The 23223-nt window shown below is 40.8% G+C and overlaps 1 protein-coding gene and 1 long non-coding RNA gene across 2 annotated transcripts in view; one reads left to right on the forward strand and one right to left on the reverse strand.

The window, feature by feature from the left end:
• LOC148889289 (uncharacterized) overlaps positions 1-7260 on the reverse strand; it is a 30707-nt gene extending 23447 nt beyond the window's left edge. Inside the window, exon 1 of the long non-coding RNA XR_016116842.1 lies at positions 7183-7260. This is a non-coding gene — a long non-coding RNA (uncharacterized LOC148889289). The remainder of the gene's footprint in view (positions 1-7182) is intronic.
• A 10164-nt stretch (positions 7261-17424) lies between these two features.
• spock2 (SPARC (osteonectin), cwcv and kazal like domains proteoglycan 2) overlaps positions 17425-23223 on the forward strand; it is a 32681-nt gene continuing 26882 nt past the window's right edge. The window contains exon 1 of the mRNA XM_089012295.1: positions 17425-17806. Within this exon, the coding sequence (XP_088868421.1) occupies positions 17612-17806 (195 nt within the window). The 5' untranslated portion in view covers positions 17425-17611. The remainder of the gene's footprint in view (positions 17807-23223) is intronic.

Here is a 23223-nt window from a genome sequence, read left to right on the forward strand (position 1 = left end):
GATGCTATAAAACGTATAATGATGTCAGTTGTCCTTTCAACATTGCCACTTGAAACTCTGATGCTGAAGCTTTATTGTGTTTCTTTTTGGCTATCCATCAAGAAGGAGAAGGTAACACGGAGGATCTTTTTCTCAAATACAACAGAAAATAAATGTACCTCAAACATATCGCTGAGAAACCCCACTTAACTAATTGTTAGTCTGGGTGTTTTTTGTAATCTTACCATTCAAATTCATGTAGCAACACACTCCTCTGGGTGTATATGGGGCACAGCCATTCTGGAAATTGAAACGGCTTTTCACAAACTGTTTCCACACATACAGTAATTGTCCAAAAATGATTTGACAAAATATGCCCACACTAAAGAATACTAAAGCCAAAATCCTAACAAACTGATTGAAGACCGACGTTGTCTGTTTATTGGTGGTCTTGTTCACTTTATCACCACTTATTTTGATTCGAAACAAAAGAAGGTTCCACATTATCGTCATTTGCAACCCTCAACCAAGTTGAGAGGTAAATCTTTCATTTCTCAAACAATTGATGGGGGGGAAAGCGGGAATGATACCACACATGCTACTTAAGCACCACTCAACAGCCCATAATCGCTTTTCTTGACTAACTCATAGAATCAGGAGACCAGTTCACAGGCGGTGCGAGATTATCTGCCAAGGTTTAAAGTAAAGCTTTGCACTTGCGACTTGTTTAAAACATAATATTCCTCTGAAATGCGTTTGACACCCATTCAAATGTTTCAGGAAGAAAGAAACTAAGAAAGGAAAAAAATGCTCAACTGAAACACATCCCTTTCTTCGATGTGAACATTTTGTGTGGTGCCACAGCACATATACGATTCAGTTGGGAGAAGTCCGTTTAATCCAACTGTTTGCTGCTTCGATGAGCAGCCCTGTGACGGTTGAAACTGACCAAGACAGTCAAGGCAGCAAGTGACTGGTACTTGGGTTGCAGCAAATCCCATAAGATGGGTTGCAGCACATCCCATGGGTAAACTGGAGTTTCCCATCTATGCACCAAATCAGCTGGACTCAATTAACAGGTGCCCTTTTCTGGTTGAAGTAGTCCCAAAAATACCATATACTAAACTGCAGGGAGCAAACGTGTTTTGGTTGAACTGCTGTAAAGGCTTATTGCAGCCCATCTATGTAGGAGAATAATTGTACTGCCGATTGATTGAGTGGAAAAAAAATCCCACAAATGACATGTTTTGATGATTACCATAACCCATTCAGCCAGTTGGCCTGAAGTGGTTTTAACATTACCCGCGGCATATCATGGCAGAGAACGAGATGGCCGAAACTGGTTTTGAAGATTACCGCAGCTCATCTACGCATCCAATTAGATGTTCAACTTAATTGTGCCGTCTGTGGTGCAGGCCATTGAGGCGTGAAGTTGTTGGACTGAATTGAATTGAGCCCGCTGCAGATCAGTGTAATGCATATACTTCCAGAGCTAAACTATTCTCATTGATAGGACTAAAAGAGTAGTCAAAGTTCATATGATCAATAAAATTCTCAAATCGAAAACAATCCCCTACCTCCAGCTGTCCTTAACAGATGTCACATCAGTATGTCACAGTAAAGCCTCGAGCTCAGTTTGACTAAATAGAGCAGAAAAAGAGCGAGAGGGCGGGGGGTCTCAAAAAATAATAACACGAACTTCAAGGAAAAGTCCATATTTAAAAATCCCAGGAAAATGCGCCTATGGCGTCGAAGTCATAAGCCAGCATGAAAGCTGCCCTGCGGCACTGCAGACATTAATGTGCCACCTCGCTGCGGCCAAACATTTCCACAAACTTTTTTGCAGCAGTTCAAGCTTTTCTCCACGATAGGAAGCCGACACTCAGCGGGCAGGACCGGTCACCGAGGACCCACTGGAACTCGTTTGCCGTCGCTATAATATGCCAGCTCAGCAGTATCTCCCACATTTCTTCTTAACTCATTTCACGGCACTCTTTCATCAGTACAAAGGTGTTTGTGCCAACTGACAAGTTATAAGGGAGATCTTCTGGTTTTATTTGGAAAATAAGATTGAATATTTTATTATTGCTTATTTTTTATGTTAGCGTGTGTACAGCATTTTGTTGAAGTTGTGGAAGTTTTTTCTCAAGACGACTTTGGTTTTATTCAGTGCGTAATCTTTCACATATTACGACAGGGATGAGGAATTCCTAAATTAACTCACCTTTGAATACATACATAGGTCAGAAAGTAATCGTGCATAATCACCGAGGCATTTGTTTTTGTTGAAAAATGCAAGTAAATAGTTTTAATGAGTAAATTTGCTCATTAAATTCGGGAGAGAGAGGCATATGAACACATTACAACTGTGTGTGAGGGTGTGTACTTATACAAGACAATATTGTTATTCTGCATTAAATATTAGATGAATAGATGAAAAATATAAGGGGAAAAATGTGATTTTAGGGTTTGGCGGAAGACATTAAGAGCATTTCAACTAGTTTCAATTGTGAAATTTGCTTTGGTAAATAGGTACAGTGAGATACAAGCGTTACTCATTAACTTCCACATGATGTTAAAAAATGTATCCCCTCCAGTGCCAGGGTTTTTGTCATTTTCACTCAAATTGCAGGGCCTACAGAATATTGAGTTTTAGTACTACATAAACATTCAATGCAGTATAAGAAATGTTATTTAATCACAAAAAGAGTTCATTCCTAAGTTATATGCGTCGGGAGTTATCTGAGCTTGAAATGGGGGCGGATGTACAAAATAAAATACGTACATACATATTGATTTATATAGTGCTTTAACAACAGCTGAAGCTGTAACAAAATGCTAACATGGACAAAAGGCAAACGCTGCATCCTCGTGGAAGAGAAAAACATTGCCAGAGGTCTGACCAGCGCTTTATCAACACCCGCGCAAGAAAACCCAAAACCCGAACAAATTCTGGAATGGCGCTCCACATCATGCTTTTCATTCCTTTCACAGTGGCTGCCTTTCCAGCAGCTCATGTATTTCTTTTTTCTACTTTCATTCCTTTCATCACTTTGCTGCTGTGAAATGTAAATTTCTCCACTGTGAGACTAATAAAGGCAAATCCAATCCAATCCAATCCAATCCATTCCTGAATAAATTTTGGATGGCAGTGAATAAGTTAATCAGGTAATGGAATAAATTGATGTTGAAGGTACCACTTTACTTCCTTGACACCAATTACAGTACTACTTTTGAATTTGGATAGTGCATTTTGGGGGGGGGGGCATCAACGGGAGTTCAAGAGAGGGCACAAAAAACACTTAGCAATGAATGTAGCTAATAAAGGCAAAAGGCTGGTTCTGAATATGTCATGTGTGAATCATGAAAATGTGGAAAATTCCTATGATCTTGTAGCATAGACTTAAATCACCGTAGACAGAATTAATGCTGCAAAGCAATGACATCACTTTCTGTGTAACCCCACTGCATTCATCCGCCCTCATTCATTCTCTCCTTGGTTTATCTTTCTGTCCTCCGACTCCTGGGGAGTGAAACTTTCCCTCGTCTCCTCGCAGTGGGGCAACTATTGGCTAATGGATTGCGGCAGAATTAATTGTCTCTCTGGCTGCCAGAGCTGCTAGTTAGCCCGGCTGCAGGTACTACTACTGTCGGCCCGGATGTCCAAACTGTCGGCGTCCCTGACATCCCCCACCGTCCACCCGACAGTGTATCGGCACTTTGACGGGACTCCTGCTGTCCGACTAGCACCAAGGGCAAAGCGTGCAGTGTCCCTAAAAGACATGACTGAATGTGTGTGTGTGCGTACATGTAGCCTATGCATGTGTTTGTGTTAAAGCTAAAAGCTGTAATACAATTTCCTCATAAGCTCTTAAAAAATGGTATGTCGGTTTAATTAAAGAGCCCAATGTGTTCTATCCGTACTCTGCAATTGCCTGACAAGTTCAAGATACCTCAGTGTCACCTGGAAGAGGCTGCAATTTTCCCATTACCCTTAAAGGACAACCGACGTCTCCGGACAAGTTGCGTCCATAATTTGTAAAATGGCTTCAAATGACTTCTACTGGGTGTATTTTAATAAGATTCCACTGCATATAGCTATATTTTACGTTTTAAGACTCGCGCTGAACATTCAGGAAGTCTTGTTTTTGAGTTGGTGACGAGTCCGTACGTGATGTCAGAAAAGGACCGCCTCCTCACCGTAAAAAAGACGCATTGTAGCGTCTTTCCATCACGTCAATGTATTTTGCTGTACTGTTTTTTTTAAACCATGTCTTACACCCAAAAGCTGTCAGCAGAGGGAGGCAAACTCCATGGAAAGAATGTATCAGCCTGTGGAAACGAGCTGATTCATTCCTCACCGGAGCTGGTCGCCATTTTTCTGCCTCTTATTGGGTGAGACATTCCCCCCTGCCCGTTGGCCTCAAAATGGCCCAAATAAATTATTTAATCGATTGCAAACATGTATGCTTTGCTCATCAGGACTATTTGAATCATATTCATAACTGGATATGTGACAAGAAAGCATATTCTCCGAATCTGAAGCCATTGTTTTGATTCACAAGCAATGCAAGACGTCTTGGCGTGACGTCACGAAAGGGGGGCGGGACTTTCTGAAAATGCCCAATTCGCAGCTCAATTTTTTGCAGATTTTGGACACTAAGTCATTTTTATTGGTGTTTTGCATTACCTAAAAATATCATACTGCATGTTTTGGGTATTTTAAATGCTGTAAAACGTTTTCTGGTGTCAGTTAAAAAAACAAAAAAAGTGACGTCGGTTGTCCTTTAACAGGACAAATGCATAGGAGATGGTTAGATGCTCATTGAATTTTTAGCCTTTAAATTACATATTTATTGCGGCACCACATAACTGTCTCTCAGTAATATTTTAGAATTGCAAAATGGTATTAAAATAAGTTAGTTTATACCAAAGTCAAATGTTAATTGAAGAAACGGGGAGTAGGAAAACAGTGGAGAGAAGAAAACCCCTGAGCAAAACGAAGTTTAAGATTGTAAACGCAGAGATATAAAAGGAATCGTTAAATGGCTTTAGATGGAATTAGCCCTCCCAACGCAGTCGTAAAAAGAGAAAGATGTAGGTCAGTAAAGAGAAAATAAAATTGACTTCTGAGGGGCGGGGGAGTTATTTTGTGGGGTTGTTGCGCCCTCAATGGGTTACGGAAGTGCGTTACGTCTGCTGGTTCGGATTTTACACACTGGGACGTTCAAATGAAAGACTATAAGAGGCAACAAGTTTTAATATATATATCTACCCGATCAAGGATGACGCCACGTAATGATGTCCAAAATGTTTATTGAAGAACACCGTGAAAACTAAGACATTTAAAACAACTATTGACATGACTGCAATCGGTTCAGCAAGACATAAATAAGCTAATTAATAACGTGCCGTGTGCACCTTGTTAACCGAATGCAGATCAACTTTAATGACGTTAAACAGACGGTATCGTTCTCTATAGCGATTTCTCTCGCACATCGGAACACGTGACACGGAACCGGAAAGCATCAATGACAAAATATTACAAATGAAGTATTGAGGATTTTTAGAAAAACATAAATATGAAGGTTCACATGGAAGGTTCACATCAAAAACCTATACAAAACAAGCCCAAATAAATTATATGTTTGTTGTCGTGGCAACCAGTGACTCAATATAATAATAATAATAATAATAATAATAATAATAATAATACTTTTCATTTATAAGCGCCTTTCAAAACTCTCAATGACACTTTACAGTCACAGGATATTTATTCTGCGGGTGAGCAGCGGCAGCCAGCGTTTACTCAACCCGGAAGTAACAAAGTAAAAAAAAAAAAAACTAAATAACAAATAATATGACGCCAGTTACAATACAAGTCTGTCTTGTGAATTACAGAGGACTAACCAACGTATTTAACTGAAGCAGTACGACAAAAAGCACAGATAAAAGTGAAATAACAGGTTAGGAAAGTACATTAACAATTTCAAAGGCGCATGCTTTTTGCTTGCGCGCACACATACAGATACACACAAAGACGTACATACACACAAAATTCGATTTGGAGAGTAAAAATAAACCCCATAATTTGAAGGCATTCAATAGAAACAATTGTGGCTGCCACTAGCCCACTGTGACTCACACTAAGTCTCACCATCCTCCACCCTGCTTTTTCAATTTGTGCTCCTGGGAAATTACACATTGTGCCATCCCAAGTCTACAAAGGAAACACTATTTTGCGGATTTTTTTGACTCCCCCCTTTTCCACCCACTCGTCCGCTTCTGTACTCCAGATCAATTTCTTTCTTTGAGGAAGGCTCCTAAGGAGAACACAGAAGAACATGAGCCATCATCGCGTCTGGCCCGAGCTGTGTTTCATCACCAGAGGATCAGTAGTGCTGGATGTAAGCCGACCGGGGTCCGTCACTCTTCAAAGCTGTAAACAATCGGCTCAGTCGTCGATTTTTATCACGCGTTTGTCTCGACAACTGACGTGTGGTCTAAACCTTGACCCAAAAGTTGACACGTGGCTGAACAACACACCCAAACACTGAATTTCAACCTCGGGCTAAGTCAGCGGCTGGGTTCAATCACTGTGGACTGAGATCGGCTAACTTGAGTTAAGGCTCAGCTCATAATCTTCGTATGTGATAACATCGCTGAGCTAAACCTCAGCCCAAACGTTGACACACAGCCAAGCTTCAACCCAAAGGTTGACCTCCGCACAAAATTAAGACCAACGGGTGATCGTACTGACACTCCTGAAGTTTGGCATGACAATGTGATGTACTGAGAGGCAGTAACTTGTTCATGCACGCATGTTGTACTCAAAATCCACCATAGACCACAGGTGTGAAAGGCAAGGCACGAGGGCCAAATCATTCGGCCCGTAAAAGCAAATCAAGCACAATAACAGTCATTATACTTGACTTCATTTATGAAAATGTTTTATTCATTAATTTGTGGTACATTATGTATGTAATATGTGGAGATGAAACATTCTAATGTTCTCCTCAGATTCAGAAAAGCTCCCAAGAGGAAACTGCAACTACAATATGGCTGTGGCAAAAAAATGACTTTGACACCCCTGTCATAGACCAAACAACGTGTACTCACAAGGTTTAGTTCAAATATTTTGGAATACTTTACAGTGGAAACACACACAAAAAATTCAAAGAGGTCAAAGGAAGGTCTTTTTACCTCAACTTTGATGACTGTGTCTATTCTTAGAATCACTGTGAAGCTGAACACAAAGCCAAGACAGAAAGACCAACGCACAGGCGAAACGAGACGAGACAAGGCGGGAGGAAGTTTGGGTTTGATGTCAGAAAGAGAGCCGGGACACGTAGGAACACGACGGATATGAAGACAATGACAGTTTTCACACAACAAGAAGAATGCCAAATGATCTGACGCTCATGGAACACACAATGAAACGCGAGCGACAAGAAAGGGAGTCAACTGGTTGAATACACCAGTTCACTCTGGGAACTGTATGCCTTTTTTAGTGTATTTTTCTCATGGTATTTTTTGTGGTTTTACAGGAAGGCTATTAAATACTGTAATTGGGGGAAGTGACTGCCAAGTCAGCAAAACAAATATTGATTTTAGTCCATGCAAAGAAAGCACTTCTGATGTTTTTTTTTTTTTTGGTATGAAAAGCTCTATATTGACTCTGAAGAGTGTTTCCTGGGTATTTGCTGAAAACACCCAACTGCAGTCTTACCATCTCCCCGATCCATCCATCCATTTTTTCCCCATTTTATCCCCACAAGGGTTGTGTAGGTTGCTGGAGACTATCCCAACCTTCTTCAGACAGTAAATGGGGGACAACACCCTGAAATGGTTGCCAGTCATTCACTGTGCACATACAGAAAAACAATAAACCGCACTCTATTGGAATGTGGCAGTTAACTGGAGTACCCAGAGAAAACCCACGCAGACCCAGGGAGAACATTCACTCCACAGGAGGCCGGAGTGGGATTTTAACTCACGACCTCTGCAACATCATTTGGCCAAGACCGGTCGATGCGTATCATCTTATGCTAGTAGTCAAGATGAGAAAATGGTGAGCAGTGGCTGCAGAGAAATACATTGATTGTGTGCGGAGAATTCCACTCGGCTTTGCTTCAGAGCATGCAGGGGATAAATTGGAATTGTGCTTTGGTCAAAATGAAATGACCTCTTGCCGGAGTCCTTAATTGCCCTTTTGCAAATGGCAGTGGTGACTTCTTTGAAAGGAGACAAAGTGAAGAACCAACAGTCATCAGGGTAATTTGCTGCTCAAATTGCCAAAGGGTCCAGTGGGAATGTGATAATAGCGGAGGACCCTGCAGAGGGGTTTGAGGTATGAGGCTGTGACTTTAATAACTTCCTCTTTGTTATTGGAGCCTGCAGAAAGCAAACACACTGCGACGTGTTGATTAGCACCCTAATTTGCAGGAGAGACTTTTTTCATTTTAATCAAGAGTGTGAGCTATGGCGTGCTAACTATCCTCTGCCATCAACGCCCGTAGAAGCAATGAGCCAGGGACAAACGATCAAGATAAACCCATTAGTTGCAAATTTCGGGACTATCAAAAACATTATCTATAGAGCACTGATTCTATGTACCTACATGTCTGTGTGTACACACACAAACACATAGAAACAGAGTTTATTTTCAGCTCAATCATTGTTGATATAAATAAAGAGTTGCAATATACCATGTTTTCACTTCTTTATTTTTTGAAAAGCACAACAAGCAAAAACATACAAAACATATGAAATATTAGTTGTATTAGGTTTGTCCTGTCTACTTGATATCTAATTTACAACAGATTATTTTATATATATATATATTACTCCTTTCTCACACACACACACACACGCGCGCGCACACACACAAACCGGCTGGATAGCTCAGTTGGCAAGGCATCGGTTTGGCAATTTGCCCTTGGATAAAAATCTTCAATCCATTTGGTCTCATTGTAGGTTGAAACAAGTGCTTCCCCCAACCAAAGTTGTTGTGCTTCGACACCCCAGGAGGAGCATATCCCAATTTGTAGTAAGTACACACAGTAATCCCTTGTTTAGCGTGGGCAGTTATGTTCCCCAAAAATAGTGAGAAGTAAAATCAGTGAAGTTACTTTTTACATAGCCAAAACAATTCTGTATTGAATGAAACTCAATAATAAACCTTTTTCCTTTCAAGTTTTTTTTATAAACCATCGCAATATTTTTTTTATTTTTTCCATGAAAAACGGAATAAATGGAAGGAAAATATTGTAGGGGGGAATTAAAGACAACAACTGATTAAAAATTAAGTCATCTTATCTTTTATGTTTTTTCTCAGACTAATCCCGATGCACCTTTTTTATACTTTTACAAAGTATAAAAAATGGTACTGTAGTGAGACAAGGCAAAAGTAAAGGTAAAGGCAAAGGTAAAAAAAATAAAAATAAAGTCAATACATAACAGAATTTTGAAAATGTTTGGTCAAGTTTGGTCATATGGGTGAATTTGGCACCTGCACATACTTTTGGAGACGTGATTAAAACAAAAACAATTGCAATCTTATATAGTATATGTTTAGTCTCACATTTGTTTTCTTTGGGATGACCGACGTAAGCGTCGCTCGTCCATCTCACGGTCAAGCACCTCTACGGTTGGTAAATTCGGCCTCATCGTTGGCAGACGACGTCGTTGAACAGAACGGATAATAATTGTCTTTACCGAGAGAAAGGGCAACTTTTAACCACGTAGAAAACCACAAACTCGTTTGTCTGTCTCGCAATATTGACGTCATATGTTTTTCAGTCGCTTTTGAATACGTCATTATAGTTATATTTAGCTCTTCAACCTTGTTAGCGCCCCTTGCTGGATTGGAGACGACGTGCAGTTTGTTTTCCCATGACAATATACGAATGGGTCTTGTTGAGGAAGAGGTTTGGTTGATGTAAAGGACAACCGACGTTAATTTTTTGTTTCCTAACTGACATCAGTAAAACGTTTTATAGCATCTAAAATACCCAAAACACGCAGTATGATAGTTTTAGTCAAATAGTTTTTTGCTTTTTTGAATGTTGCTGTGCCAATAACCATTTTGTGTTTGGGAGCCTTTTACTGAGCGAGTTGCTTGTTCTGTAGCCACAAAGGGACAAAAGGCTTCTTGTGCCGGTCCCAAGCCCGGATAAATATAGAGGGTTGTGTCAGGAAGGGCATCCGACGTAAAAGCTTGGGCAAAACAAACATGCGGATCAAACCTCTAAAGATGGAGTGCACTGATTTGCTGTGACGACCACTTGTAGGGAAAAGCCGAAAGGAAAAAAAGTCAAATGCAAAACACCAATAAAAATGACTTAAAGTGTCTAAAAAGTACTTCAATTTGAAACCGGAAGTGGCCAGTTTCAGAAGGTCCCGCCCCCATGTTCGTGGTGTCACAGCAAGACGTCTTGCCTTGCTCGAGAATCAAAACCATGGCTTCAGATTCGGAGAATATGCTTTCTTGTTACTCATCCAGTTATGAATATGATTCAAATAGTTCTGAAGAGGAAAGCATACATGTTTGCAAGCGATTAAAGAATGTATTCGGTGTCATTTGGAGGGGGGAAATGTAGCACCAAATGTGTGTCATCTGGGGGGGGGGGGTGTAACACCGAAAAAAGGCAGAGGGTGACAAAGCTCCGTGGAAACGGGCTGATTAATTCCTTACAATTTTTGTCAGTGAATATCAAATAGATGCTCGGTGCCACAAACAAGGATTCACCATCGCATTATGTATGTGTTTTCCTTCTAATTTCGCCATCAACACGGATCAACACGAAGTTTTCAGACCAAACAAAGTATTGCAAAATGCATTGAGGTGATGCAAGGTATGTCCTGTCTCACTGAGGGGCGTTCCTTCAGTGACGTAGGGTGAGGACTCGGCACCAACTCAAAAACAAGACTTCCGGAATATTCAGCGCGAGTCTTAAAACGTAAAATATGGCTATATGCGGTGTAATCTTTATAAAATACGCTCAGTAGAAGTCATTTGAAGCCATTTTACAAATTATGGACACAACCTGTCCGGAGATGTCGGTTGTCCTTTAAGGATTTTAACTGCACCTATGCTGATGTTGTGGGCGTTATATCATGTTATGTGTCAGGAAGGGCATCCGACGTAAAAGCTGGGCCAAAACAAACATGCGTATCATACCTCTGAAGATGGAGGTTACTGATTCGCTGTGGCGACCCCTTGAAGGGAAAAGCCGAAAGGAAAAGAAGAAGAAGAAGATGTCATAATTTTCCCGTCCGGTTGCAGTTTTACTGCTCAGGGTGTCATAATCAAACGCTCCACATGGGGACCACACTGCACCACTTTTAGGACAAGATGCGTTTGGTTACAAGAGCTTGGTGTTCTTTGTTGCTTCTTCACCTCCAGGAGAAAAATACTACTATAACCTGAACTAGTTCTTCTTCTTCTTTTCCTTTCGGCTTTTCCCTTCAAGGGGTCGCCACGGCAAATCAGTGTCCTCCATCTTCAGAGGTTTGATCCGCATGTTTGTTTTGGCCAAGCTTTTACGTCGGATGCCCTTCCTGACACAACCCTCTGTATTTATCTGGGCTTGGGACCGGCACAAGAAGACATATGTCCCTTTGTGGCTACAGAACAAGCAACTCGCTCAGTAAAAGGCTCCCAAACACAACATGGTAATCGGCACCTTGCCATTAAAAACCTGCAAGGGAAATGATGTAATATGCTGGGGGTATGATAAGGAGTCCCCATGAAACATATTAGAGAAAAAACAAAAAGCATACAAGTCCCCCTTCACACTTCAGGTACAAGCACAACCGTGAGTGAGCACAGTCCAGCTAAAACAAATCTAAGTGATGCATAGTTTCAAAAAGTTAGTAAATTTCTTCTCCCTTACTGTTGAAAGAGCCTTGTTTTAGTACAATACAAAACGTTTTATTGCCTTCCAAAGATGCCTCTGTTGGTCGAGAGTGACTGTTTTTATTTGTTGGAGACAATATCACTGAATCTCTTTGGGAAGCGTGGTACTGTATGTGACAGACCGTCTGTCACATACAGAAAGAAAACCCAAAACATAAAATAAAAGCACATATTTTATTTCAACTTCATGGTCACTAGGAGGGCCGATCAGAGAATGTGGGTGGTCCTGATGTGGCCCCCAGAGGCTGTACTTTGTCGAGGTGTGATTCATCTGTAGATGGAACGACAACAAATGTCAAGATGTTGTTGAGGGAGCTTTACTACTCTTACAAATGAATGGAATATTCATGAGGGGAGTTTTTCCAGCCAGACATTTGTTGATGGACAGGGGCCTCTCTGCAACGTATCTGAATGACGGTTGTTTTGCATTCCAAAAGAACGATTTGTGCCATTTCGTGTTTGGGAAGTGCCTACATTTGTACCACTTTTCAAAAAAAAAATCTAAACAGTCCAGTTGTCACTTATATAAAACAACACACAAACACATTTTGCCTCACATTTTAATAATAATACATTTCATTTATAAGCGCCTTTCAAAACTCTCAAGGACACTTTACAGTCACAGGATATTTTTTTCTGCGGGTGAGCAGCGGCAGCCACACGCACCAGCGTTCATTTTGCAAAATTACTTAAGCGTCCTGTTGCTGAGAAATCAGCAAGATGCCTCTGAACTAAATAGATACTGCACCTCCTAGACAAAAATTAAGTAGGGAAAAAAACATCCTCGGCCATCCATTTGCTTTATATATTCATAATACATGAAGTGGCTTGCCTGAGGCATACTAATTTAACAGCCCTCTGAGGGCCGTTTGAATTGTAAAACACGGTGAGTGCCATGCTCTATTTCCTCCTTTCCATTCTGTTTTGCACCAGAATGTGACACCATTGATGCCATAAGGGCACACACGTATTGAGTCGAGGGGTTGAGAGAATTCCCACGTTCTGTTGGTTGCCGAGCCGTCGTCACGGCGACCACGTTGCTGCCACCCGTGCTAAAAATGGAACCATCCCAAAGCTACTTGACATTTTTTGTTTCCAGTAGTTACAGTGCAGCAGCATGTCTGCCTTACAGTCCTGAGGTTCTGGGTTTGAATTTTGGCTGTTTGAAATTAATTTTAGATGTTCTCCTCGTCTTTCCACATTGCAAAGAAATGCCCATTTGTGGTGGTTGTCTGGTATGGTCTGGCATAAAGAGCGTAGTCATGGAATAAATGTAACTTGTATCACCCTGAAACTGTATTGACACCCCCGATGAGTGTGAAGGCATTAAACTAGATCACAAATAAGAGTGTTATAAAGGTCATTGTGGTTGATTAAGCATATGTTTCCATTATGTATATGTTTCAATATTTTATCTACCGATTAACCACTGACCTCCTCCTGTTTATGTACACACTCTGACATGATATTCCCTAGTGAGGCAAATTTTTTACATATTCCACTTAACTTTTCAGTGCCCAAAAATGAATATTATTGCGCGTAAGGATCAAATGACATTGGCGTTTGTAAAATAATTGATGCAGGAAGTGTGGCGGAGTTTGGGAGACACTTAATTGTGGTCGATAGCGACATGATGAAATAAAGGCGCAGCACTACCAACAGAAAAAGGAGATGCTGATCAGCATTATTTAAAAGTCATCCGACTGTGTTTCGTCCCCTAATGAAGCAATTGCTCATTTAAGCAGCGTGTTATCAAATATTTAGCTTTTCTGTCACGACGCCGCTATATGTGATTTGACTTTAACTCAAAAGACAAAGCAGCCTCAGCGTGCATCATACTGACCCCATTAAATCTGTCACTTTCATTTCTTAGATCACATTAAAATGGCTTTCTCAAACACTCCTCGTGATTTAAGATACTTCATGTACATGCCATAATATTGTACTTGATAAAAGCAAATAGTAGTACACAGATTTTGTCGCACTGAATCATTTGAATGACCAGTGAGCTGCTCTTTCTGGTGTGGCCATTTTGCCCACTGGGGGATGCGGTCGGCGGAGGAGACTGACAAATCATGTCGAGGGAATATATTAAATTACCATTTTAATATCATTCTAAAAATGTGTCTGTGTCGTGTTTGTTCAGCCCGTTGCTAAAAACCTTTGTAGAGCAACATGGATGCTAATTATAATTTGCAGTAAATTATTGGATTGAATGGCAAAGCTGTATTAAATGTACTCAACTTGGAATGGTATTAAACAGCTTGATCTTTTTATTTTTTTTAGAATTGTTCATGATTTGCTAAAGTGCTGCATTTTGTTCAGTGAGTTCACTGCCCCCGAACAACTATTTTCTCAGTAGGCACTCACAATTAAAAAATATAATAGTCAATTTGTCTTCAATGGAACACAACCATTCTGAATTGAATATTCTTCTACCAAGAAAAAAACAGATTTTGTTTCCAAGCCCAGGTTAGCGCAATTAGGAGCAAAAATTGCCAAAAAGCGACACACAAGCAAAAGAAACACAGAGATATTCTTATTTTTTTGATCAAACTGTCAGTTCCTTCAGCTATTTTGCCCCATTATCCAGGTTTTCAGTGTCCAGGATGTCACAGTTTCCTAATCAATCAATTACAATAATATGTGGATCAATACCTATCTTAAGCTAGATAATGCTACCAATCTCTACATACATCTCAAGAACGCCTTCCCAGTGTGCTAAAAAAAAATACCTGTAGGTCCCCCCCGATGACGTCCTGGGGTTTTGTCATTTTATAGGATGTGACTGGAGACTTGAATACCATCAAGCATGTTTCCTCCCGCTTTCCCCTGAGTGCATGGACCCTCCCCATACATAATGGAAGCATATGAGTGCAGGTGCAGCAGTTACTTTTCAGTTTCCCCTTATCATGCACCATATTCACCCAGCTGCCTTGCACATCCTGATGATACAAGATACTGCAATGTTGCATGAAATAATTGGCTCTTGGTGTGAGATACATACAGTATGTAAAGTTGCATAGGGGAATTGGTTTTCATGAAGCTGTCAGAATGGCTGCATTAGCACATATGCAGTGAAGTATCCGAGTCCCACATTGGAGATTTGGATGGGAATACATTTCCATAGTGAGGAGGATGTTTGCCAGTAGGCTTAGCATTTTTTAAACTAGATTCCACACATTCAGGAAACTGTCCCACGGCTAATTATGTTTTAAATCAATCAGCCACTACATTCCAAAGGCAGATTATCTTATTTCCCCACACAATATCAAAGTGAGGATAATGCAGTCCAGTAGATGAATGAATGAATGAATGAATGAATGAATGAATGAATGAATGAATGAATGAATGAATGAATGAATGTATGAATGTCACAGTGCAACCATGAGAAATGTACCATATTTTCCAGTTTATAAGGTATACGCAAAAGCCTTAATTTTCTTCAAAAGATGACCCTGCGCCTTATATGCCCGCGCGCCTTACATGTGAAGTAATATTGAGCCACAACAAGTCTCGAAACTACTGTCAGCAGACACCAACTCCTTTTCTCCCTGTAGAAGAAGTAGTACGTAAACCCAGCCTCTACTGGAGGACCTTTTAATGTAGTGTGCCTTATATTGGGAAAACTTTGATATATTTATATACTATTTGGAAAACATTTTCCTTCACCGAATGTGTAGCTTATAGTTCTGTGAGCCTGATATATGGAAAAAGTTTGAAAATCCACTATCCGTTGGGGGTGCGCCTTATACTCCGGTGCGCCTCATACACCGGAAAATATACTACATGTAATCGACATATACAACATGCATTAAATACACACACATTCTTAATATAATAATAATAATAATAATAATAATAATAATAATAATAATAATAATAATAATAATAATAATAATAGAAAATGGCGGCAGGCTGTGTCAGAATTTTCCTTTATGACTTTACCATCACTTCTGAACACTCCGAAAACACAAAACACAACCAATATATCTATACATAGCCAACAATGTCATTCCTCTTTCATTTATGTGTATGCCATGACAACAAACAGGCATTCTTTTCTATGGAGGAAACCTCAAGACCTTCCTCTACTCCTATGTTGCCATGGAAACCCCATTCAGGCACTTGTTCTGCACATGTATTGAACAGCCATTGAAAAATCACAAAGGATTACCGGATTATGTTGCCAAGAAAAAAGAATACAGATTGAGAGCTCGTCATTATACCGGGCACACGGCACGTGTTCTTTGTTCATTTAAATTGACTTCCTCCCCTTTGTTGAATTTGTTGTGAGATAAAAGCCAAGATGGATGTCAATCACTAGTATACTGCGGAAACAAATGCAGCATCATCGCTCACTTTTTCGTGTCGATGTAGCCTCTCGCGGGGTTGCTGTCACTCTCTTTGCAGAGGTTGTCATGATCAAGATAAAGTGCAATTAGGCTTACCTGCTAGTTGACAAGAAACCTCTTCAATGCCCTTTGTCCGATATAACCTGTACACATACTGTATATCTGCGAGCTTTTACAAGAATATGTGCTCCAAGGATCTGCAATAGTACTTTAAAAAAATCAATGATGTAATTGAATGTCAGTTTTTCAATATTACTCTATTTAAGCTCACCAATTCAAACACAAATAGGATTCAAATTCTGGTTGATCACTGCTGAAATGCCCATAAGACTAACTTTTAAAACTACTGGGTCAAAAGTATAGCCCAAATTTTAATCTACATTGGACAATCTCTGCTTTTTGGGTCCATTTGACTCAATTTTCTAGGTTGTTTTGTACTATGTAAAACCCCCAAAATTGAACTAGGCAGATCCAGAATGACCCCAAATCGCAAGACAGTCCAATTTTTGACCAAAATGGAATTATTTTGATTGACTCGGAACTCACAATGTGATAATTTTTACTAAGAACAACAAGAAAAAAATGCATTCTCATTAAATATAAAACACCCAATGCAATTTCGAATCCAGTTAAAAAAAGCACATGGCAAAAGTTTGCTTCACCATATGAACCCTTTGTATATATGAAAAAAGCGGCTGAACAAGAAGCCATCGTGTTACTTTCATCTTCGGTGGCCTGGGATGGCTGTTGGCTTTGAGGCTGCTATTTGTCAACTGAGTTAAAATTCGCTTAACCTGAAACCAGAAATAAATACATAACTATACAAATAAATACATATAAAATATAATTGTGAATAAATAAAATAAAATAATATACAATAATACAACAAATAAATATAATAAATATCATTAAATATAATATAGGACAATATCAGAATCAGAATCAGAAAACCTTTATTCTTCCCACAATGGGGAAATTTGCAGTCCACAGCAGCAATTTGAAAGGGGATTATTGAAAGGATATAAAACAAGATATTCTAAATATAACATATTAAAAATGTCAATTGTATACTGTGCAAATGTAAATGTGCAAAACCGTTTCATAATAAAATAATTTCCCATAGCCGCTTTGCATTCCCTCAAATATAGGCTACACCCCCTCCTCCTCCCTCCCCTCGCCGCAGAAGAAAGAGCGCATCCTCGAAGCTAATCACTTTTACATTCCAGCTTCAGCATCCCCTTCCTCTTCTTTCTCCTCATATGCACTTTGCTCCGTAAAGAGGAAAGCCAAGAACGCGTCTTCTTCGTGTTTGTTAGTTTGTTTTTTTGGCCGACTCAACGTGCTCCCCAGGACGGATATGTTGTGCGTCGCGGTCCCGCCGCTGATGCTGGTGCTGCTCGGCTTCAGCCTCCAGGCCTCGGCCACCTCCACCGCCGTCGCCGCAACCGCGAAGGAGGCAGAAAAAACGGGCAATTTCATGGAGGATGAGCAGTGGCTGTCCACCATTTCCCAGTACAGCCGCAAAATCAAGCACTGGAACCGCTTCAGAGACGTAAGTGCGTGCGCTATCACGCGACAAAAATGAGATGGACAAACACGAAACAATTTATTCGCACGATAACTTGGCACAACTTGAAGGGGGGACCCGAGGGTGCAATGTTTACTCATGAGACATTAAAACTTCAAACGGAGGCTGCCCAAACTGAAAATGTATGAGATGAGATGTTTATATGTAATATTATAAAATTAGTGATAAAGGGTTTTCATGGTCTTCATCGAATTACATGCAATGTGCATTATTAGTTGGAGTATTTATATAGGTAATACATTTTGCTTTATAATTGTCATGATCTGGTTGGCGACCAACGGGGGGCGCTGTCGGCCCCGCCTGCACCTGCACAGGTGCTGGTCGTCCCGATCAGATTGGCGACCAGCGGGTAGAGACGTCAGCCCTGCCGGCAGCCTCGCAGGTGCTGGTCGTTATAATCAATAACACTTAAAAGGACACCTGGCACGATCATCCGGTGCCGATTCATTTGCTGCTTGGTTGCAGCATGCATCGTGTACGTGTTTGTTTAACCTTGGCGGACTTTTACACTTGGTTTTCTTTTGCTACTTTGTATTTTTTCCATTCAGATCATTTTGATGTTTTACATTTTGTTCCTGCTGACTTTATTTTAATACAATTTGTCAAACAACCTCCTGCTCCCTCCTGCCTGCTTTTTGGGATCCGAACCCGCCATCACCACCTCGCAAAACGTGACAATAATAGAGTTCATAGCACACTTGCTAAAAAAATCCACCATGTGATGGTTCATTAGGTGCAAAAATATGGATCATCACTTCCTCTCCTATCTTCACTCTGGGCTTTCTCGTAATAACAAGCAATTAACGGTGTGCACATCCGCTCTAATGTGGGTGATACTGCTTCCTTTCACCAAAGTGTCCCGGGAGCTTTCCCAAACAAGAGAATTAAGCAAATGCCGTGAAAGGGTGGAGATGGATTGATGTGAAAATTCCCCCCACGGAGCGGGCTTAAGTGCGGCTGCAGGGATTGATCCACCAACGCCTGCAAGGCTGGTCATGATGTATTAGCCTAGTCTGTGAACGTATGGGTGTTTTTCTAGCCTCCAGCAATGGACTACTGATTACTAATGACCCACAATAGGATTTGGACATTTGCACAATTGGATTAGGTTCCATACGAATGTGGTTAATTGCATTTTAAGTGATCAATGGTGCAACTCTGGAGAGGTATCATAATGGGATTTGAAATGTGAGCGTCACTCTTTTGCTTCATGATCTACAAAAAGCGCATTCCAACTACTCGAAATGCTGCGGGCTACTATTGTGATTGGTGTCCACTCACATCCCAGTGGATGAGATGCGTGTGAAAATGGGAAAGGGATTACTGTATTTTGACTACGGAATGTTCCATGGAACTGCACTTGGGTTGGTAATGAAATTGTGTTATTGCAGGATTATGTCACCAATGCTCCAAAACTTTCAAGTGGAAGCCTCGCTCACAATTCTGACCATCGTTATTGACCACCAAGATCTTCGACATATAAATGCTGTGTCTTTGTAATTTATTATGTAATTTAACAAATACTCTTTCATGTTTGTAGAGCTAAACCAGATGTATCAAAGTCAAGGCCGGGGGTCCAAATCTGGCCCGCCATATCATTTAATTCGGCCCGCAAAAGCAAATTAAACTTGTCAAATTCCATGATGCTTGTGGAGAGCGCAACACTTGCTAAAGCCCGAACCAAAATTTCCAATTGTCCCATGTAAACCACAATAACAGTCATTATTTTTTACTGTAAATTTGAAAACTAGTTATTCATTAATTTGTTGTGCGCTCTATATGTAATATGTGAAGGGGATTAAACATTGTAATGGCTTCCCGAAATTCAGAATGGTCCCCCGAGAGGAAACCCTAATGACAATGTGGCCCAAGCCAAAAAATGAATATGACACCCTTGAGCTTGATTATGTGCTACACTAATTGGGTCCACTTGTGAGAAAACAAAGCACCATATACATGTTGGATGCAATTTGTCTCAACTCATCACCCGCAAAAACAAATTTGAAGAAAAAACAAGACTTTATCAACATCGCAGCGATAATATTAGTGGGCCTCAATCGGCAGTACATATGCACCTAAAAGCTAGCAACCGCTCATTTGACGTCAATGAGGTTAAAATCTTAGCGAAAGAACATAGATGGTTTGAAAGGGGAGTAAAAGAAGCAATTTTCATAAAACAGATAAATCCTTCATTAAACCGATATGGTGGGGTGAGGTTCAATTTGGATCGTTCGTACAACAGCCTGGTTAGGCAGAATAGGATTAGTAATACTGATGAGGTGATACCGGTGGAAGTGGGGCAATCAGGCCAGTCGTTAGTCAGAACAATAGGAACAATCAGTGGAGCTGCAGGGAGTTGTCCTCTGCCCCTCTCCCCCCAACATGAGAGCAGGGACCTATCATAGCAGAGTTCGGCACCGCCATGTCTGGACAGTAGGGATATATATAGGGCCTAAACTACCAGTAAGACTTTGGTTTGCTGACGAAGTTTCTTGGATAAGAAGCGAAACGTCCGACACATTCAAAGAAGTACAGATGACGGCTGAAGAAACCTTTTCATCGACAAGATGTTAAAATAACAATGACCTATCATCTTAGTTTTAGTAGCTGCTTAGAAACTCCAAAAATGTGGCGCTAAGCTAGCTTGTCCCGCACAAGCTGCAGTTGGCTATCTATTGCGGCTAACAACTGCCACTCACCACCCCCTCCACAGTGGCACATACAGCAAGCAATATTTCTGTCGAGTATTGTTATCGCCAGAGTTTGAGGAGTAGCTGCATGTGACACACCAAACAAGAGGCGACAACATGGAGGAGACGTTTAACAAGCTAACCGTGACGCTCATGTGAATCACAGCAGTCAAACAAAACACCAGAATAAGTGTGGCTGTAGTACAGTACTCTTTTAACAGATATCTGCCAGAACTGCATTATATCTGACAGAAAGTGACGCTAAATGGTGAATTAGCAGATAAATTAAGGGTAAAGTGTCTTCCTAACTCAAAACAAAGCCGTTTTTTCCCCTTTCCCAAATGGCACAAATTTATGCAAAATAAGTTTGAAGTAGGTTCCGCTTCTTGTGGTTAAAGTCATCTGGGATAGGCACCAGCTTCCTTGGAGCATGAAAGGATGAGACGTATAGAATTTAAACTGGTGTGTGAACTTGGTCTTGCAATGCTTAACAGCTTTCGAAAGTGTTTTCGAACTTCGCCGCTTTCGAAAGTGTTTTCGAACTTCGCCGCTTTCGTGCGGTGATTGAGGCAAACTGATACATCAGAGCCAACTTCAATCCACTTGAGCTTTTGAATGCAAAAGAACCATGTGAAGCAGCAGCTGAGAATTTTTCAGTTTTATGCTTCGACCCCATACAAGATTGCAAGGTGTAAGTATTCTGACTAACAACATGCATAGAATAATGTGCAAGACTAAATTTCAATCAGGTCAGAATGTGGAGTAAGAATGTCAAGTGTGTATCTGTCCTTGCATTAATTAACTCATTCACTGCCAGATGTGCAAAAACATGACCACTCCAGTGCCAGGGTTTTGTCATTGTCACTCAAATTCCACAGAATATTGAGTTTTAGGATGACATAAACATTCAACCTTATAGACTCTCTACTTTCATCAGAAAAAAATGAGTTACAGTAAAGTCTCGTTATATCGATATTCAAGGGAGTCCGAAAAAATATCGATATAACCGGGACTATCGATATATCCGACCCTGTTTGCATGTAATTTTCTCCATGCGTGCATAGAAATAGTATTGATATAACCGGGACTATCGATATATCCGATATCGATATAACGAGACTTTACTGTAATTCCTAAATTATATGGGTCTGGAGTTATATGAGCTTGAAATGAGGGCAGCTGTCCAAAATACAATGTACAGTAATACATACATTTTCGTTTATATAGGGCTATAACAACAGCTGAAGCTGGAACAAAGCTCTAAAAAGGGGAAAAAAAAGGGAAATCCTGCCCCCTTTGTGGAAGGGAAAAAACATCGCCAGACGTCAGGCCAGCATTTTATCGGCACCCCAGCAAGAAAAACCAAAACCCGAACAAATTCGGGAATGGCACTCTACGTCATATTTTATATTGTCGAATAAATTCGGGAATGGCAGTGAATGAAATAACCGTACAGACACATTCACAATTCCATCCAAAATAATTGAGATAGGCTCTAGCACTTCTGCGACTAATGTGGACAAGTTCGATAGAAAATGGACTGATGGACTACATCCTACCACGCTCTGAATCTGTGCCGTTCAAACAAACGACACTGCGGGGAGAAAAAAAGCAATATAAAAGCAAACAAAGGCGATTCATTTCTAGTTATCGGAACAAAGGATGTTTCTGTTTTCCCGCTCTCATCTTGAATCTCATTAGATTATGCGACTAAAGTGATCGGGGCACTGTATATGAGCGCCAACATAAGGGATATAAAGATGTCACGAGTCCTTTATTTGTCTTCATTCATCCTCAAAGCTACAGCCAAACACACCCTTGTTCATTGTTGCATTACCTGTCATCATCCAGATAGTGTGTGAGGTAGATGGGAAGGTTATATTTGCGTGTGAGTGTGTTAAAGGCCAGTTGTGGTGATGAAGTCGCTGCAGGTGATTAGGATGATAGGAGAAGCAACCGTACATGAGCGCCACTGAGACTCCTAGAGGGTTGGGTTAGGGTGCATGCGGGGTGGGGGTGGAGAGTTCCAGTAGAAAACGCTTTGATTTCAGCTTGCTGCCGTAGCAACACCAGGCCGTGTGCGTTTGTGTGTGTGTATGCGCTCTGGTGTCAAAATGCAGCGAGCATCTCTGGGAATATGATGACTCTATCCGACTCTGGGGGCCATCTCCAGGCCACACGGAAACCTTCCTCTCTTCCACGAGCTCCTCTTCATGCACGAGAAGACGACGCACGGTTTATATAATCACACGTATGATGTGCCATCAGTTCCTGTCGCCCCTCGCAAACTTGACAATGAGCAAGCCGCCGGTCTCTGTAAATCACATGCACTCAGCGCAGTCGCCATGGGTATTTGGATTCGACAAATTGACGATGACACAGTCGCACAGTCCTCCGAGAGAAGCATGCGGAAAATTAATCCAACGCTGGAAAGCAATAATCAAAGCTACACCACATGAAAGTGGAGCTCTCTTCCTCCTCATCTTCGTCATCCTGCTCCTTCCATAAACACACCATGATTTAGCTCCCCCCATCCCACCCCCACCCTAAAGCAATGCACAAGACACAAGCAGCAGAGTGAATATTGTAAATATTTAATATGTATTCCCGATAAGAGCAGAGCGGGGATAACTGTCCCCTTTTCACTTCCAATACATCCACGCTCCAATTCAATCTATTTCACGGGAAGAC

The sequence above is a fragment of the Hippocampus bargibanti genome, linkage group LG13 (assembly GCF_051943395.1).
Source record: "Hippocampus bargibanti isolate YZ-2025 linkage group LG13, ASM5194339v1, whole genome shotgun sequence".
Lineage (NCBI taxonomy): Eukaryota > Metazoa > Chordata > Actinopteri > Syngnathiformes > Syngnathidae > Hippocampus > Hippocampus bargibanti.